The 20,199-nt window shown below is 50.8% G+C and overlaps 1 protein-coding gene across 1 annotated transcript; it reads left to right on the top strand.

Moving 5' to 3' along the window:
• Positions 1-13,605: 13,605 nt before the first annotated feature.
• LOC139227972 (putative uncharacterized protein DDB_G0285119) lies at positions 13,606-19,956 on the top strand. The gene is made up of 2 exons (XM_070859131.1): positions 13,606-13,621; positions 18,272-19,956. The coding sequence occupies exons 1-2, from the start codon at positions 13,606-13,608 to the stop codon at positions 19,954-19,956; spliced, it is 1,701 nt and encodes a 566-aa protein (XP_070715232.1).
• The last annotated feature ends 243 nt before the right edge of the window (positions 19,957-20,199 follow it).

Here is a 20,199-nt window from a genome sequence, read left to right as displayed (position 1 = left end):
TCGACAGATTTTCCGTATCTCGGGAGCGAGGACATTTGCACAGGCAAAATTGCAGGATTTACCCATATCTTGCCCGGCAAATATCCTCAAAACTCTTGCGCCTGATAAAAGCAAACACATGGTCTACTCATACAGGCGTAAGAGTTTAAAAACATACAAAAATATAATTAAATTAAATTTAAGAAACACATATTTTTAAAAACCCTGTCCACTACATTACATTTATTTTTAACCATAATTTAAAAACGTTTTAAAAACTCGGAAAAAATCCAAGATATTTATTAACTTTAATTTTAATTATGTGAGGTGTGTTTTTTATTTTTTATTACGGAGTTCCCGTTGCTATTAATGGAAAGCTGTGGAATACTGTACCTGATTGGCTGAGCAGTCACACGTGACTGCATCTTCTGCGTGGAAACCTGGAGGACGGGAGCGCGTTTCGCAGCGCGGGAAGAGAAGGCCTCCCCACCGGAATCCCACGCTCCTCCCGGACCACCAGGTACTGTCGGAGAAATGTTCCAGGTCAGGGGCAATTGCCCGCGGGAAGCCTCCGACCGTAATTTCAACCCCAATACCCAGATATTTCCTGTTACAGGACTATCCATTGTCCTTGCCCCATTATCAGTGATTACAGCTCCCTGAAATTTAGGAACCCATAGGCAATGGTACATCTTTGATTAACTTCCCTTATTTTGCAGCTGATTACTTCATATTGAAACCTGCCAGTGTTGTAGGGGCAGTCTTAGTTGCAAGCATCAGTGGTCATTGCTTTAAAATTGAATCATACTTTCCTACTTAACAGTCATCATCATCATAGGCAGTCCCTCGGAATCGAGGAAGACTTGCTTCCACTCTTAAAATGAGTCCTTAGGTGGCTGAACAGTCCAATACGAGAGCCACAATCTCTGTCACAGGTGGGACAGATAGTCGTCGAGGGAAAGGGTGGGTGGGACTGGTTTGCCGCATGCTCTTTCAGCTGCCTGAGCTTGATTTCTGCATGCTCTCGGCGATGAGACTCGAGGTGCTCAGCGCCCTCCCGGATGCACTTCCTCCACTTAGGGCGGTCTTTGGCCAGGGGCTCCCAGGTGTCAGTGGGGATGTTGCACTTTTTCAGGGAGGCTTTGAGGGTGTCCTTGTAAGGTTTCCTCTGCCCACATTTGGCTCGTTTGCCATGAAGGAGTTCCGAGTAGAGTGCTTGCTTTGGGAGTCTCATGTCTGGCATGCGAACGATGTGGCCTGCCCAGCGGAGCTGGTCGAGTGTGGTCAGTGCTTCAATGCTGGGGATGTTGGCCTGGTCGAGGATGCTAATGTTGGTGCGTCTGTCCTCCCAAGGGATTTGCAGGATCTTGCGGAGACATCGTTGGTGGTATTTCTCCAGCGACTTGAGGTGTCTACTGTACATGGTCCATGTCTCTGAGCCATACAGGAAGGCGGGTATTACTACAGCCCTGTCGACCATGAGCTTGGTGGCAGTTTTGAGGGACTGGTCTTCAAACACTCTTTTTCTCAGGTGGCCGAAGGCTGCACTGGAGGCGGTGTTGAATCTCGTTGTCAATATCTGCTCTTGTTGATAAGAGGCTCCCGAGGTATGGGAAATGGTCCACGGTGACAGGGCCGTGCCGTGGATCTTGCTGACTGGGGGGCAGTGCTGTGCAGCGAGGACAGGCTGGTGGAGGATCTTTGTCTTACAGATGTTTAGCGTAAGGCCATACTTTCATATGCCTCAGTAAATACTTCGACTATGTCCTGGAGTTGAGCCTCTGTATGTGTGCAGACGTCTACGGGGCTAACGGACATGATTTTTGCAGCACAACAGCTACAGGAAAAATGCAGGGAACAGCACCAGTCCTTATACATGGCCTTCTTTGACCTTACAAAGGCCTTTCGCACTGTCAACCACGAGGGTCTATGGTGTCATGTATTCAACTGTCATTATAATCCATGTATAAGCTGACCTAAGTTGTACACCGTGAGAACATTGACCACTAGGCAGTGAACTTGTGGGAGACACTCCTAACCTGGACTTTCAGGTATAAAAGGGGAAGTTCCACCCATCTTCTCCACTTCAGTGCTGGCTAATAAAGGTGACTGGTCACAGGGTGACCTTCTCTCTAGTATAGGCCTCGTGTGCATTTGTACTGGATAGTAAGGACATATTATTGGCGGCGAGAAACTGGGAATTAAACCATGCGAGCATGGCCACAAGCAGCACAGACGAGAGATACTGTGTTGGTGATGATTGGGACGATTTTATTGAGAGACTACAGCAACGTTTCATCATTAAGTAATGGCTGAGACAGGATTCGGCCGACAAACACAGGGCTCATCTCCTGACAGTTTGTGGATCCAGGACGTACTCCCTGATGAAGGACCTTCTAGCGCCAGAGAAGCCGGCGGACAAGACGTTCGAAGAGCTCAGTAAGTTGATCGGGGAACACTTTAAACCGGCGAGCAGCATGCACATGGCGAGACACCGGTTTTACACGCACCGGCGGCGAGAAGGGCAAAGCGTTCCAGACTTCGTGGCAGACCACCGGCGACTGGCGAGCCTATGTAAGTTCCCAGATGCATGCAGAACGGAGATGCTGCGAGACTTTTTTATTGAGGGCTGGAGTTTTCAGGAAACTGATTGAGACCAAAGACTTCACCCTGGAAACGGCGGCTTTGATGGCCCAGACATTTATCTCAGGGGAGGAAGAGACCAGAATGATGTTTGACAAAAATCTTGGTTTAAATGCAGCAAATGGACAGGGAGTCAACATTGTTAACGCGGCACACAGTTCTCCAGGCAGACAGGGACAATCGGACATGCCCGAGCATGTAGTCGAACCCAAAGGGGGAATTGAACAGAGACAATGGCTAGCTGAACGGTGATTCATGTCATCGCAAGGGACAATACGGCCAGTAATGGGGCCATCAACACCTGTCAATGGTGCGTTTAAGGACAGTTACAGAGACAGTCAGAGACGATTGACTGGTATGGATCTTTTGTTTTCAACAATGGCTCATGTTGGAGGTGTGGAGGCAAACACACAGCCAGAGCTTGCAGGTATCAGCAAAATACCTGCAGAAACTGCAACGTCAGCGGTCACTTGGCGCGTATGTGCAGGAAGCCTGCAGCCAGGTTGATGTATGAGGAGGACGGGCCCGATGTAAGCCCAACGAGACTAAATGGACACTGGGGAAAATCGCTGGAAGCTGAAGTTCAGCGAGTTCATGTGGAGCACATATACAGTTCATACACCAGGACGCCACGATAAGGATGAAAGTGCTCCTCAATGGCATCCCAGTATCAATGGAGCTAGACACGGGGGCCAGCCAGCCCGTGATGAGTATCAAACAGTTCGACAAGTTGTGGACATCCAAGGCCAGGAGGCCAAAATTATTGCCGATTGACGCACAGCTACAGACATATACAAAGATCATTCCGGTGCTAGGCAGCGCCACGGTAGTCGTGACCCACAAAGATTCAGAGAACAAGTTGCCACTCTGGATTGTCCCGGGGGACGATCCTGCACTGCTGGGGATGGGTTGGCTTGCTGTCATGAACTGGAAATGGGGCGATATCAATGCAATTTCTTTTGTGGAGCGAATATCATGCTCACAGGTCCTGGACAAATTTGACTCACTATTTCAACACGGCATTGGCACTTTCATGGGGACCAAGGTAGTGATTCACATAAACCCGGACGACAGGCTAGTACACCACAAGGCCAGAGTGGTGCTGTACATGATGCGGGAAAAGATAGAAGGCGAATTGGACCGCCTGCTGAGGGAGGGCATCATCTCGCCAGTCGAATTCAGTGACTGGGCGAACCCGATCGTGCCAGTGCTCAAGGCGGATGGGTCGGTCAGGATGTGGCGATTACAAGGCCACCATCAATCGGGTGTCACTCCAAGACCAGTACCCGCTACCGAGAGCGGAGGACCTCTTTGCGACGCTATCCGGTGGCAAACTTTTTTCAAAATTGGACCTGACCTCAGCTTACATGACCCAGGAGCTGACGAGTGAATTGAAGAAGCTGACCACCATCACGACACACAAGGGGTTGTTTGAGTACAACAGATGTCCATTCAGGATTCGCTCGGCCGCCGCGATCTTTCAACGAAACATGGAAAGTCTCCTCAAGTCGCTTCCAAGGACGGTGGTTTTTCAGGACGACATCCTCATCACGGTTTGCGATACTGAAGAACACTTCCACAACCTGGAGGAGATGCTATGCAGACTGGACCAGGTAGGTCTGCAACTGAAAAAGGCGAAGTGTGACTTCCTAGCTCCAGAGGTAGAATTCCTGGGGATGAGGGTAGCAGCAGACGGGATCAGACCTACTGCGTCTAAAACGGAAGCGATCCAGAGAGCACCCAGACCCCGTAACACGACGGAGCTACGTTCATTCCTGGGACTTTTGAACTATTTTGGTAACTTTCTTCCCAAATTGAGCACGCTGTTAGAGCCGCTAAACGTGCTCCTACGCAAAGGTCGCAAATGGGTCTGGGGGGACAGCCAGGAAAGGGCTTTTGATAGAGCACACAATTTGTTATGCTCCAACAATCTGTTAACGCTATATGACCCATGTAAGAAACTTGTTTTAAAGTGCGATGCGTCGTCCTATGTGGTCAGGTGTGTATTGTAGCATGTTAATGCCAAGGGTCAGTTACAGCCGGTAGCTTATGTCTCCAGAAGTCTGTCCCAGGCAGAAAGGGGCTACGGGATGGTAGAAAAGGAAGCGCTTGCAAGTGTATATGCATTAAAAAAAATGCACCAGTACCTGAGCTGGAGACAGATCACAAACCCCTAACGTCCCTTTTGGCCGACAACAAGGCCACAAATGCAAATGCGTCGGCCTGCATACAGAGGTGGGCACTCACGTCAGCCGCCTATGACTATACAATTCGGCACAGACCGAACACTGAAAACTGCGCCGATGCACTCAGCAGGCTCCCACTAGCCACCACCGAGGGGGCAACCGAGCATGCTGCTGAGATGGTCATGACTGTTGAAGCTTTCGAAAGCGAAGGCTCACCCGTGACAGCCCGTCAGATCAAAGTCTGGACAAATAAAGACCCGCTACTGTCGTTAGTCAAGAAATGTGTTCTGAATGGGGACTGGGCAGCCACGTACAGGGCATGCCCTGAGGAATTTAAACCATTTCACAGGCGCAAGGATGAACTCTCGATTCAGGCCAATTGCCTACTATGGGGAAACCGAGTAGTCATGCCCCAGATGGGCAGAGAGGCGTTCATCCGAGAACTCCACAATGAGCACCCGGGCATTGTCATGATGAAGGCAATTGCCAGGTCACACGTTTGGTGGCCAGGGATAGATGCAGACCTGGAACTTTGTGATCGCAGGTGCAACACGTGTGCCCAGCTGGGCAATGCGCCCAGGGAAGTCCCCCTTAGCCCCTGGTCTTGGCCCGCCAAGCCATGGTCATGCATCCATGTGGACTACGCAGGTCCTTTCATGGAAAATATTTTTTGGGTTGTTGTAGATGCCTACTCCAAATGGATCGAGTGTGACATTCTCAATTCAAGCACATCCTCTGCCACGGTAGAAAGTCTACGGGCAATGTTCGCCGCCCACGGTCTACTGGACATCTTGGTCGGCGACAATGGCCCGTGCTTCACAAGCACTGAGTTCCAGGACTTCTTGGCAGGCAATGGTGCATTTAAGGACAGTTACAGAGACAGTCAGAGACGATTGACTGGTATGGATCTTTTGTTTTCAACAATGGCTCATGTTGGAGGTGTGGAGGCAAACACACAGCCAGAGCTTGCAGGTATCAGAAAAATACCTGCAGAAACTGCAATGTCAGCGGTCACTTGGTGCGCATGTGCAGGAAGCCTGCAGCCAGGTTGATGTATGAGGAGGATGGGCCCGATGTAAGCCCAACGAGACTAAATGGACACTGGGGAAAATCGCTGGAAGCTGAAGTTCAGCGAGTTCATGTGGAGCATATATACAGTTCATACACCAGGACGCCACAATAAGGATGAAAGTCCTCCTCAATGGCATCCCAGTATCAATGGAGCTAGGCACGGGGGCCAGCCAGCCCGTGATGAGTATCAAACAGTTCGACAAGTTGTGGACATCCAAGGCCAGGAGGCCAAAATTATTGCCGATTGACGCACAGCTACAGACTTTTACAAAGGAGATCATTCCGGTGCTAGGCAGCGCCACGGTAGTCGTGACCCACAAAGATTCGGAGAACAAGTTGCCACTTTGGATTGTCCCAGGGGACAATCCTGCACTGCTGGGGAGGAGTTGGCTTGCTGTCATGAACTGGAAATGGGGCGATATCAATGAAAAGTCTTTTATGGAGTGAATATCATGCTCACAGGTCCTGGACAAATTTGACTCACTATTTCAACACGGCATTGGCACTTTCATGGGGACCAAGGTAGTGATTCACATAAACCCGGACGACAGGCCAGTACACCACAAGGCCAGAGCGGTGCCGTACGTGATGCGGGAAAAGATAGAAGGCGAATTGGACCGCCTGTTGAGGGAAGGCATCATCTCGCCAGTCGAATTCAGTGACTGGGCGAGCCCGATTGTGCTGGTGCTCAAGGCGGATTGGTCGGTCAGGATGTGGCGATTACAAGGCCACCATCAATCGGGTGTCACTCCAAGACCAGTACCCGCTACCGAGAGCGGAGGACCTCTTTGCGACGCTATCCGGTGGCAAACTTTTTTCAAAATTGGACCTGACCTCAGCTTACATGACCCAGGAGCTGACGAGTGAATTGAAGAAGCTGACCACCATCACGACACACAAGGGGTTGTTTGAGTACAACAGATGTCCATTCGGGATTCGCTCGGCCGCCGCGATCTTTCAACGAAACATGGAAAGCCTCCTCAAGTCGCTTCCAGACAGTGGCTTTTCAGGACGACATCCTCATCACGGGTTGCGATACTGAAGAACACTTCCACAACCTGGAGGAGGTGCTATGCAGACTGGACCAGGTAGGTCTGCGACTGAAAAAGGCGAAGTGTGACTTCTTAGCTCCAGAGGTAGAATTCCTGGGGATGAGGGTAGCAGCAGACGGGATCAGACCTACTGCGTCTAAAACGGAAGCGATCCAGAGAGCACCCAGACCCCGTAACACGACGGAGCTACGTTCATTCCTGGGACTTTTGAACTATTTTGGTAACTTTCTTCCCAAATTGAGCACGATGTTAGAGCCGCTACACGTGCTCCTACGCAAAGGTCGCAAATGGGTCTGGGGGGACAGCCAGGAAAGGGCTTTTGATAGAGCACACAATTTGTTATGCTCCAACAATCTGTTAATGCTATATGACCCATGTAAGAAACTTGTTTTAACGTGCGATGCGTCGTCCTATGTGGTCGGGTGTGTATTGTAGCATGTTAATGCCAAGGGTCAGTTACAGCCGGTAGCTTATGTCTCCAGAAGTCTGTCCCAGGCAGAAAGGGGCTACGGGATGGTAGAAAAGGAAGCGCTTGCAAGTGTATATGCATTAAAAAAAATGCACCAGTACCTGAGCTGGAGACAGATCACAAACCCCTAACGTCCCTTTTGGCCGACAACAAGGCCATAAATGCAAATGCGTCGGCCCGCATACAGAGGTGGGCACTCACGTTAGCCGCCTATGACTATACAATTCGGCACAGACCGGGCACTGAAAACTGCGCCGATGCACTCAGCAGGCTCCCACTAGCCACCACCGAGGGGGCAACCGAGCATGCTGCTGAGATGGTCATGACTGTTGAAGCTTTCGAAAGCGAAGGCTCACCCGTGACAGCCCATCAGATTAAAGTCTGGACAAATAAAGACCCGCTACTGTCGTTAGTCAAGAAATGTGTTCTGAATGGGGACTGGGCAGCCACGTACAGGGCATGCCCTGAGGAATTTAAACCATTTCACAGGCGCAAGGATGAACTCTCGATTCAGGCCAATTGCCTACTATGGGGAAACCGAGTAGTCATGCCCCAGATGGGCAGAGAGGCGTTCATCCGAGAACTCCACAATGAGCACCCGGGCATTGTCATGATGAAGGCAATTGCCAGGTCACACGTTTGGTGGCCAGGGATAGATGCAGACCTGGAACTTTGTGATCGCAGGTGCAACACGTGTGCCCAGCTGGGCAATGAGCCCAGGGAAGCCCCCCTTAGCCCCTGGTCCTGGCCCGCCAAGCCATGGTCATGCATTCATGTGGACTACGCAGGTCCCTTCATGGAAAAAATTTTTTTGGTTGTTGTAGATGCCTACTCCAAATGGATCAAGTGTGACATTCTCAATTCAAGCACATCCTCTGCCACGGTAGAAAGTCTACAGGCAATGTTCGCCGCCCATGGTCTACCAGACGTCTTGGTCCAGGACTTCATGGCAGAAAATGGTATCACAACCATGTCAGAACGCACCGTTCAAGCCGGCCTCAAACGGCCAGGCGGAACAAGCAGTGCAGATAATCAAACAGGGGATGCTCAGAATCCAAGGGGGTTCCCTACAAAGCCGCTTATCACGACTCCTGTTGGCCAATAGATCCCGACCACACTCGCTCACAGGGGTTCCACCCGCAGAGCTGCTCATGAAAAGGACGCTGAAAACCAGGATATCCCTTATACACCCCACCATGAAAGAAATTGCTGAGAGCAGGCGCCGGTCACAATGTGACTACCATGATGGGAATGCGAGGGCGCGATGTATTGATGTCAATGACCCTGTCTTTGTCCTCAACTACGCTGCAGGGCCCAAATGGCTCGCAGGCACCGTGATTGCCAAAGAGGAGAATAGGATTCTGGTAGTTAAACCTACCAATGGCCACATCTGCCGCAAACACGAGGATCAAACAAAAAGGAGGTTCAGCAACCCCATAGAAGAAGCAGAGTAAGAACACGATATAGAGTTGACTCCACCAGAGGTGACCGAACACTGGAACCAAGTGGAGGAGAGCCCAGTCACTGTGGGCAGACCGGACAGGCCTGAGGCACCGCAAACAGCAGACACTCAGGTCAGCGCCCAACAACCGGAACCCCAACTCAGGCGCTCTACAAGGGAGCGTAAACCACCAGAGAGACTTAACCTGTGATCCCAATAAGACTTTGGGGGGGAGGTGATGTCATGTATTCAACTGTCATTGTAACCCATGTATAAACTGACCTAAGTTGTACACCGTGAGAACACTGACCACTAGGTGGTGAACTTGTGGGAGACACTCCTAAGCTGGACTTTCAGGTATAAAAGGGGAAGCTCCACTCATCTTCTCCACTTCAGTGCTGGCTAATAAAGGTTACTGGTCACAGAGTGACCTTCTCCCTAGTATGGGCCTCGTGTGCATTTGTACTGTATAGTAAGGACATAGTATCTATGTCCCCAAAAGTTCGTCACCATAATCCGCCTGCTCCACGACGACATGCAGGCCGTGATCCTTACCAACAGATCCATTACAGGCCCAATCCACATCCAGACCGGGGTCAAACAGGGCTGCATCATCGCTCCAACCCTCTTCTCAATCTTCCTCGCTGCCATGCTCCACCTCACAGTCAACAAGCTCCCCGCTGGAGTGGAACTAAACTACAGAACCAGTGGGAACCTGTTTAACCTTTGCCATTTCCAGGCCAGGCCCAAGACCACCCCAACTTCTGTCGTCGAGCTACAGTAATTAACAATTAAAGGCTAATGGCTACCATTACTACAATACAAAATAAATCAATAGCAGTATTACACCAGCAGACTTCAATTCTGTCTGATTACCCCTCTCCTTACAGTGTTATATTTGGGCCGAAATCCAAAATATTTGGAGAATTGTTGGAATTCTGCATGGATATATTCAAGAGGGAGTTAGATGTGGCCCTTATGGCTCAAGGGATCAAGGGGTATGGAGAGAAAGCAGGAAAGGGGTACTGAGGTGAATGATCAGCCATGATCTTATCGAATGGTGGTGCAGATTCGAAGGGTCGAATGGCCTACTCCTGCACCTATTTTCTATGTTTCTATCTACACTGAGCTTCGCAATGATACACAAAACAACAACGGCAAAGGCTCAAAGGTATAATTTAGTGGGCAAAAGTGTCAAAGATGACACCCCCCAACACAGGCAACCATTCAATGAACAAACAATTTGAACGCATCATATAAAACACCAAAAACAAACGACACTTCAAGCCATCAAAAAAAAATGATGCAATAAACAGCGTCCTGTTGCAACTCACTCAGGTTATATTAAATTGTTACAACTGAAGTATCTACAGGAACAGTCATGACATGTGAATGCATTTGCATCTCGTTGTGCGAACCCTTATTGAGACTTGCCCTGTGCTTTCCCACCCCTCCCCTTTACCCCACCCCCACGCCTGCTGCTCCTCCTCAATGAGGTGTCAGTGCCTACAGCAAGACTGCTTGAGGGCTGCTGTGTGTATAGGGCAGACAGTGCAGACGACGTATGAGGACGCCCTGGACCAGCTCTGGGCCTGGAAGGCCCAGCTACGGACTGCTGCGCCTCAGCAGCGGTGGAAGCAGACTCTGGTGGATCGAGTGTGGGCCGCCTAAGGTGCATGGTGGGAGAGTCAGTGGTGGGAGCCGGAATACTATCATCCTGCGGAAGGACTGCACCTTCTATTTCTTGGGAGCCACTGAGGCTCCAACGGAGCAGGGCCTCAACATACGAAGCACGATGTGTCTCCACAACTTGCTGGCCTGCTTCAGCACCATCCCTTCCCCGTTGGACAGAGGGGAACACAGAGAGGATGGCAGCAGTCATCAACCACATCACAGCATCAAGCTGCAGCATAGCTTGTGCATGCGATGCGATCAATGCTGCAACATGAACAAGGGCACGGGCCGCACACTCTGCTGCTGCTGTTGCTGCTGCAGGCCACCTGCCTCTGTGAATGGGCAATGATGGCCTCACTGGAGTCCTGAATCACACTGGCAATGCGTGACGCTGTCCCCGCAACAGTCGCAGTGAGCGTGTCGATGCTCGCGGGGATTCGTCCCAATGCATCCATCAGCTCACGGTGCATGTCTGTGTTTCCCCTGGACATTTCCACCAAGTCCAGTTGCATGTCTGCCTGTCGTTGAGTAGACAGACTTTGCCGACTCACCCTGTGAAGAGCTGCACTCTGAGATTCGCCTCTTGCACCGCGTTGCTGCAGGCATCTGGGGTCAGGAGCCTCCGACCGCTCAAACCCCGGGAAATCGGGCTCATCCCCAGATGTGCTTTGTTCCAACAGGCTCTTCGGCTGAGTGAGTGCAGGCTCCTCACACAACTCATCATCTCCCCCATGGCCAGATGTGGAGGGCTCCCTGGACGCCTGTCGCAATTGTCGCTGTTCTTCTGCAACTATTTTAGTGCAAAACATTAAATCAAGTGCCCCTTGATTAAAGGGGACACTAAAACCGACAAAACACCCAATAAAATTTTTTAACAATAAACGGTCAAATTAAAATTTGGTTGCCGGGGGTAACGATGCACTCCAGCGCCCACCTCTCGTGGAAGGCCGCGAGCATACCAGTGGACACCGCGTGCTCCATCTCCAGGGACACCTTGGCTCGGATGTCACCGCGGAAGAGAGGCAGACATTCGGGCTGAACGACCCCCTCGACCGCCCGCTGCCTGGGCTGGGTGATGGCCCCCTTGGCCGTGCCCAGGAGTAGTCCTAAGAGGAGGCCTTCCGACCTGCCCACTCCCCTCCGCACAGGGTGCCCAAAGATCAGGAGTGTGGTACTGAAATGCAGCCAGAATTTGAGGAGCAGCCTCTTCAAATAATGGAATAGGGGCTGCAACCTCACACATACAACATACACATGGAACACGGACTCCTCTCGAGCGCAGAAATTACAGACAGCCTGGGAGTCCGTGAAACGACTTAAAAAACGATTGCACTGGACTGCTCCGTGTAACACCCTCCAGGCCAAATCCAAGCTGACAACAATAGACGTGTAGTTAGCAGGGTAGGGGGCAGGGTGATAGCAGCAAGGTGGCGTGGCACATGTACATGTAAAGGCCCCACGCCACTTCATAATACGTCTCAATTAAGTCACTTCAGTCGCGCGATCCATTGACATACCTTCACTACCCGAAGGAGGCTCAGCATCGCCCTCGGCAACTGTCCGAGCTGGTGCTCCCATGAGGGCCGACACCCATTCCTTCACATCTATTAAATCGAAGAGCTGAGGGGGGACCCCCGCATGTCCGGCGTTGCTCATACCTGTTGTGTGACAGCTTCGCCTGCAATGAATACAATAGGAAGGGTTCAGGAAGGGTGCTGAACATCGTTCAATAGCTGTCACAGTGTGGATGTGAAAATGTCTTCACTTCAATCTGTGTGGATGTTGCAAGAGCTTTCTGAGCGATTGGGAGGAGATGAGAGGGAAGTAGCCTAGGGGCTCATGGTGACCTTTATGAAACCCAAATAAGCAGTGGGAGTGTATTGCGAGAAAGGTTCTCAATGATGAAGCAACAAGGGGGTATGTGCATCCTTCATTAAGAGACAATGGCTGGAAAGTAAAAATTGAACTTTCTGATGCATTGTGAAACCCACACCACAGCCTGCAAGACTTTGAGAAGGGGTAGATCCATCAAAGACTTCACATAGTGTCTGACATTCATATTGGAAGGATGGCAAGCAAACATAAATGTGAAAGGTACTCACCCTGACCACCCTGGTAAGGTCATTGAACTTTTTGCGGCATTGGGTGCCAGTTCTGGCCACCATGTTTGCTGCAGAGACCCCCTGGGCAATCTCTCGCCATAACCGCTGCCTCCCCCCCCCACAACCAGACGGGATGATCTCCACCACCCTTCCACTGCCTGCACTAAGGCTCAGGAACCTCTGCTGATAAACGCCTGGCACGCTGTCTGCCCTCCTGCTGCTCCATCTCTGCCCAAGTGGGCAGGTCATTGGCGCATGTGCGCAGGAAGCTGCCACGCCCGGAGATAACGTCTGCACCCGGGAAAACTAAAACGCGTCTGCGCATGCGCAAAATGGTTGTGATTTTCAGCTCGGGTGCACAAAGTTCGCCGTGTAATGCCTGACATAATGCCCCCAATTGTGGATCCTCATTTTTTGCTGAAATTTCCAGTTGAGGGCGGAAACTTTTTTCAGGTGGTATCAGGACTGCCCCGCCACTATCAACGCCCCGATATCGGGAACGCCAAAAATCCAGCCCCTCCAGTCTGAGTATGTGGGCTGAATTGCTCTCCAAGTGTTACGTCACAGGAAACGGGACCTTGCTACAAGAGGTACACAAAGCACTGTGCGACCATGGTAGAAAGGAAGTGGGATTCCTGCTTGGCCCAGGAGAAACAGGACTGCACCTGCCCCAGCACACAAGAAAACTCCGGCCTGCTTCCGGCCTGTTTGAGGCCCACCCTAGGTTCAGCTCTCCCCACCCTGCCGGCTCCACAGACATACAGTTGTAACCTCTCCAGTCCAGCACCCTCGGGACCTGACCGCTGCCGGACCAGAGAATGTTCCGGCCCACGGGAGGTCATGCCGACCCTCGACTTACCGGGTCCTGATGACAGTGCTCGGGCCCCTGAACGCCTCCACCACGCTCCGGCTGCAAAACTCCGGCCTCACTCCTTTGCTGATCGTTTCCTGACAAGGTGGTGTCCCGGTCCCGAAGCTGGATTTGCGCATGCGCTGCACAGAAGGTTACTGCGCAGCATTTCGTCGCTTACCTCCATCAACAACACGGGACCCTCCATCAACAACACGGGACTCTCCATCAACAACACGGGACCCTCCATCAACAACACGGGACCCTCCATCAACAACACGGGACCCTCCATCAACAATACGCGACCCTCCATCAACACGGGACCCTCCATCAACAATACGCGACCCTCCATCAACAATACATAGAAACATAGAAACATAGAAAATAGGTGCAGGAGAAGGCCATTCGGCCCTTCTAGCCTGCACCGCCATTCAATGAGTTCATGGCTGAACATGCAACTTCAGTACCCGCTTCCTGCTTTCTCACCATACCCCTTGATCCCCCTAGTAGTAAAGACTTCATCTAACTCCTTTTTGAATATATTTAGTGAATTGGCCTCAACAACTTTCTGTGGTAGAGAATTCCACAGGTTCACCACTCTCTGGGTGAAGAAATTCCTCCTCATCTCGGCTCTAAATGGCTTACCCCTTATCCTTAGACTGTGTCCCCTGGTTCTGAACTTCCCCAACATTGGGAACATTCTTCCTGCATCTAACCTGTCTAACCCCATCAGAATTTTAAACATTTCTATGAGATCCCCTCTCATTCTTCTGAACTCCAGTGAATACAAGCCCAGTTGATGCCAGTCTTTCTTGATAGGTCAGTCCCGCCATCCCGGGAATCAGTCTGGTGAACCTTTGCTGCACTCCCTCAATAACAAGAATGTCCTTCCTCAGGTTAGGAGACCAAAACTGTACACAATACTCCAGGTGTGGCCTCACCAAGGCCCTGTACAACTGTAGCAACACCTCCCTGCCCCTGTACTCAAATCCCCTCGCTATGAAGGCCAACATGCCATTTGCTTTCTTAACCGCCTGCTGTACCTGCATGCCAACCTTCAATGACTGATGTACCATGACACCCAGGTCTCGTTGCACCTCCCCTTTTCCTAATCTGTCACCATTCAGATAATAGTCTGTCTCTCTGTTTTTACCACCAAAGTGGATAACCTCACATTTATCCACATTATACTTCATCTGCCATGCATTTGCCCACTCACCCAACCTATCCAAGTCGCTCTGCAGCCTCATAGCATCCTCCTCGCAGCTCACACTGCCACTCAACTTAGTGTCATCCGCAAATTTGGAGATACTACATTTAATCCCCTCGTCTAAATCATTAATGTACAGTGTAAACAGCTGGGGCCCCAGCAAAGAACCTTGCGGTACCCCACTAGTAACTGCCTGCCATTCTGAAAAGTCCCCATTTACTCCTACTCTTTGCTTCCTGTCTGACAACCAGTTCTCAATCCATGTCAGCACACTACCCCCAATCCCATGTGCTTTAAATTTGCACATTACTCTCTTGTGTGGGACCTTGTCGAAAGCCTTCTGAAAGTCCAAATATACCACATCAACTGGTTCTCCCTTGTCCACTCTACTGGAAACATCCTCAAAAAATTCCAGAAGATTTGTCAAGCATGATTTCCCTTTCACAAATCCATGCTGACTTGGACCTATCATATCACCTCTTTCCAAATGCACTGCTATGACATCCTTAATAATTTATTCCATTATTTTACCCACTACCGATGTCAGGCTGATCGGTCTCTAATTCCCTGTTATCTCTCTCCCTCCTTTTTTAAAAAGTGGGGTTACATTGGCTACCCTCCACTCCATAGGAACTGATCCAGAGTCAATGGAATGTTGGAAAATGACTGTCAATGCATCCACTATTTCCAAGGCCACCTCCTTAAGTACTCTGGGATGCAGTCCATCAGGCCCTGGGGATTTATCGGCCTTCAATCCCATCAATTTCCCCAACACAATTTCCCGACTAATAAGGATTTCCCTCAGTTCCTCCTCCTTACTAGACCCTCCGATCCCTTTTATATCCGGAAGGTTGTTTGTGTCCTCCTTAGTGAATACCGAACCAAAGTACTTGTTCAATTGGTCCGCCATTTCTTTGTTCCCCGTTATGACTTCCCCTGATTCTGACTGCAGGGGACCTACGTTTGTCTTTACTAACCTTTTTCTCTTTACATATCTACAGAAACTTTTGCAATCCGTCTTAATGTTCCCTGCAAGCTTCTTCTCGTACTCCATTTTCCCTGCCCTAATCAAACCCTTTGTCCTCCTCTGCTGAGTTCTAAATTTCTCCCAGTCCCTGGGTTCGCTGCTATTTCTGGCCAATTTGTTTGTCACTTCCTTGGCTTTAATACTATCCCTGATTTCCCTTGATAGCCATGGTTGAGCCACCTTCCCTTTCTTATTTTTACGCCAGACAGGAATGTACAATTGTTGTAGTTCATCCATGCGGTCTCTAAATGTCTGCCATTGCCCATCCACAGTCAACCCCTTCAGTATCATTCGCCAATCTATCCCAGCCAATTCACGCCTCACACCTTCAAAGTTACCCTTCTTTAAGTTCTGGACCATGGTCTCTGAATTAACTGTTTCATTCTCCATCCGAATGCAGAATTCCACCATATTATGGTCACTCTTCCCCAAGGGGCCTCGCACAACGAGATTGCTCATTAATCCTCTCTCATTACACAACACCCAGTCTAAGATGGTCTCCCCCCTAGTTGGTTCCTCGACATATTGGTCTAAAAAACCATCCCTTATGCACTCCAGGAAATCCTCCTCCACCGTATTGCTTCCAGTTTGGTTAGCCCAACCTATGTGCATATTAAAGTCACCCATTATAACTGCTGCACCTTTATTGCACGCACCCCTAATTTCATGTTTGATGCCCTCCCCAACATCACTACTACTGTTTGGAGGTCTGTACACAACTCCCACTAACGTTTTTTGCCCTTTGGTGTTCTGCAACTCTACCCATATAGATTCCACATCATCCAAGCTAATGTCCTTCCGAACTATTGCCTTAATTTCCTCCTTAACCAGCAATGCTACCCCACCTCCTTTTCCTTTTATTCTATCTTTCCTGAATGTTGAATACCCCTGGATATTGAGTTCCCAGCCCTGATCATCCTGGAGCCACGTCTCCGTAATCCCAATCACATCATATTTGTTAACATCTATTTGCACAGTTAATTCATCCATGCATTAAGACACAAAGCCTTCAGGCTTGTTTTTTTAACACCCTTTGTCCTTTTAGAATTTTGCTGTACAATGGCCCTTTTTGTTCTTTGCCTTGGGTTTCTCTGCCCTCCACTTTTCCTCATCTCCTTTCTGTCTTTTGCTTTTGCCTCCTTTTTGTTTCCCTCTGTCTCTCTGCATTGGTTCCCATTCCCCTGCCAGATTAGTTTAACTCCTCCCCAACAGCACTAGCAAACACTCCCCCTAGGACATTGGTTCCGGTCCTGCCCAGGTGCAGACCGTCCGGTTTGTATTGGTCCCACCTCCCCCAGAACCGGTTCCAATGCCCCAGGAATTTGAATCCCTCCCTGCTGCACCACTGCTCAAGCCACGTATTCACCTGAGCTATCCTGCGATTCCTACTCTGACTAGCACATGGCACTGGTAGCAATCCCGAGATTACTACTTTTGAGGTCCTACTTTTTAATTTAGCTCTTGTTCCTTAAATTCGTTTCGTAGGACCTCGTCCCTTTTTTTACCGATGTCGTTGGTACCAATGTGCACCACGACAACTGGCTGATCTCCCTCCCTTTTTAGAATGTCCTGCACCTGCTCCGAGACATCCTTGACCCTTGCACCAGGGAGGCAACATACCATCCTGGAGTCTCGGTTGCGGCCGCAGAAATGCCTATCTATTCCCCTTACAATTGAATCCCCTATCACTATCGCTCTCCCACTCTTTTTCCTGCCCTCCAGTGCAGCAGAGCCAGCCATGGTGCCATGAACTTGGCTGCTGCTGCCCTCCCCTGATGAGTCATCCCCCTCAACAGTACTCAAAGCGGTGTATCTGTTTTGCAGGGGGATGACCACAGGGGACCCCTGTACTACCTTCCTTGCACTGCTCTTCCTGCTGGTCTTCCATTCCCTAACTGGCTGTGGACCCTTTCCCTGCGGTACGACCAACTCGCTACATGTGATACTCACGTCATTCTCAGCATCGTGGATGCTCCAGAGTGAATCCACCCTCAGCTCCAACTCCGCAACGCGGACCGTCAGGAGCTGGAGGTGGATACACTTCCTGCACACATAGTCATCAGGGACACTGGAGTCGTCCCTGAGTTCCCACATGGTACAGGAGGACCATAACACCCGACCAAGCTCTCCTGCCATGACTTAACCCTTAGATACACTTAAATTGGCAACAACAATGTTAACGTTTACTCACTGTTATAGAAGAGAAAAAAGAAAAACTACTCACCAATCACCGGCCAATCACTCACCCCCTTGGCTGTGACGTCACCTTTTGATTTCTTTCTACTTCTTTTTTGCTTTCTCTCCCCGCTGCAGCTGCACAGGTACGCCTCTCGCTGCCGCTGGGCCTTTTATAGGCCGCTCCGACACCACGCACTCCCGCCTCTCGGACTGCCGCCGCCTCTTGCTGCCGCTGGGCCTTTTATAGGCCGCTCTGACACCACACACTCCCGCCTCTCGGACTGCCGCCGCCTCTTGTTGCCGCTGGGCCTTTTATAGGCCGCTCCGACACCACGCACTCCCGCCTCTCGGACTGCCGCCGCCTCTCGCTGCCGCTGGGCCTTTTATAGGCCTCACCAACGTCAGGAACTCCCGCCTCTCGGCCTCTCGACCCTCCATCAACACGGGACCCTCCATCAACAACACGGGACCCTCCATCAACAATACGCGACCCTCCATCAACAATACGCGACCCTCCATCAACACGGGACCCTCCATCAACAATACGCGGCCCTCCATCAACAATACGCGACCCTCCATCAACACGGGACCCTCCATCAACAACACGGGACCCTCCATCAACAACACGGGACCCTCCATCAACAACACGAGACCCTCCATCAACAATACGCGACCCTCCATCAACACGGGACCCTCCATCAACACGGGACCCTCCATCAACAACACGGGACCCTCCATCAACAACACGGGACCTTCCATCAACACGGGACCCTCCATCAACAACACGGGACCCTCCATGAACAACACGAGACCCTCCATCAACAATACGCAACCCTCCATCAACAATACGCGACCCTCCATCAACACGGGACCCTCCATCAACATGGGACCCTCCATCAACAACACGGGGCCTTCCATCAACACGGGACCCTCCATCAACAACACGGGACCCTCCATCAACAACACAAGACCCTCCATCAACAACACGGGACCCTCCATTAACAACACGGGACCCTCCATCAACACGGGACCCTCCATCAACAACACGGGACCCTCCATTAACAACACGGGACCCTCCATCAACAACACGGGACCCTCCATTAACAACACGGGACCCTCCATCAACACGGGACCCTCCATCAACAACACGGGACCCTCCATTAACAACACGGGACCCTCCATCAACACGGGACCCTCCATCAACAACACGGGACCCTCCATTAACAACACGGGACCCTCCATTAACAACACGGGACCCTCCATCAACACGGGACCCTCCATCAACAACACGGGACCTTCCATCAACACAGGACCCTCCATCAACAACACGGGACCCTCCATCAACAACACGGGACCCTCCATTAACAACACGAGACCCTCCATCAACAACATGAGACCCTCCATTAACAACACGAGACCCTCCATCAACAACATGAGACCCTCCATCAACACGGGACCCTCCATCAACAACGGGACCCTCCATCACACGGGACCCTCCATCAACAACACGGGACCCTCCATCAACAACACGGGACCTTCCATCAACAACACGGGACCCTCCATCAACAACACGGGACCCTCCATTAACAACACGAGACCCTCCATCAACAACATGAGACCCTCCATCAACAACGGGACCCTCCATCACACGGGACCCTCCATCAACAACACGGGACCCTCCATCAACAACACGGGACCCTCCATCAACAACGGGACCCTCCATCAACACAGGACCCTCCATCAACAACACGAGACCCTCCATCAACAACACGGGACCCTCCATCAACAACGGGACCCTCCATCAACACAGGACCCTCCATCAACAACACGGGACCCTTCATCAACAACACGGGGCCCTCCATCAACACGGGACCCTCCATCAACAACACGGGACCCTCCATCAACACAGGACCCTCCATCAACAACACGGGACCCTTCATCAACAACACGGGACCCTCCATCAACACGGGACCCTCCATCAACAACACGGGACCCTCCATCAACAACACGAGACCCTCCATCAACAATACGGGACCCTCCATCAACAATACGCGACCCTCCATCAACAACATGAGACCCTCCATCAACAATACGGGACCCTCCATCAACAATACGGGGTCGCAACCCCCCGCCAGAAATGATGCTGGACCAGGGATGTTACCGGCCTCTGTACCCACTTCCTTTCTCCCACAGGTATCTGGCAGTTCAGACATCTCTGTTACTTCCTTGCTATTTGTGTTGCCACACCAAACTTTACACCCTCTTCAGCATTTTTTTGTTCAAGCCCAGGAAATAAAACTTTTGATGTGGCAGTCTT

This window comes from Pristiophorus japonicus, chromosome 17 (assembly GCF_044704955.1).
Source record: "Pristiophorus japonicus isolate sPriJap1 chromosome 17, sPriJap1.hap1, whole genome shotgun sequence".
Taxonomy (NCBI): Eukaryota; Metazoa; Chordata; class Chondrichthyes; family Pristiophoridae; genus Pristiophorus; species Pristiophorus japonicus.
This window is presented reverse-complemented; position numbering and strand designations above follow the sequence as displayed.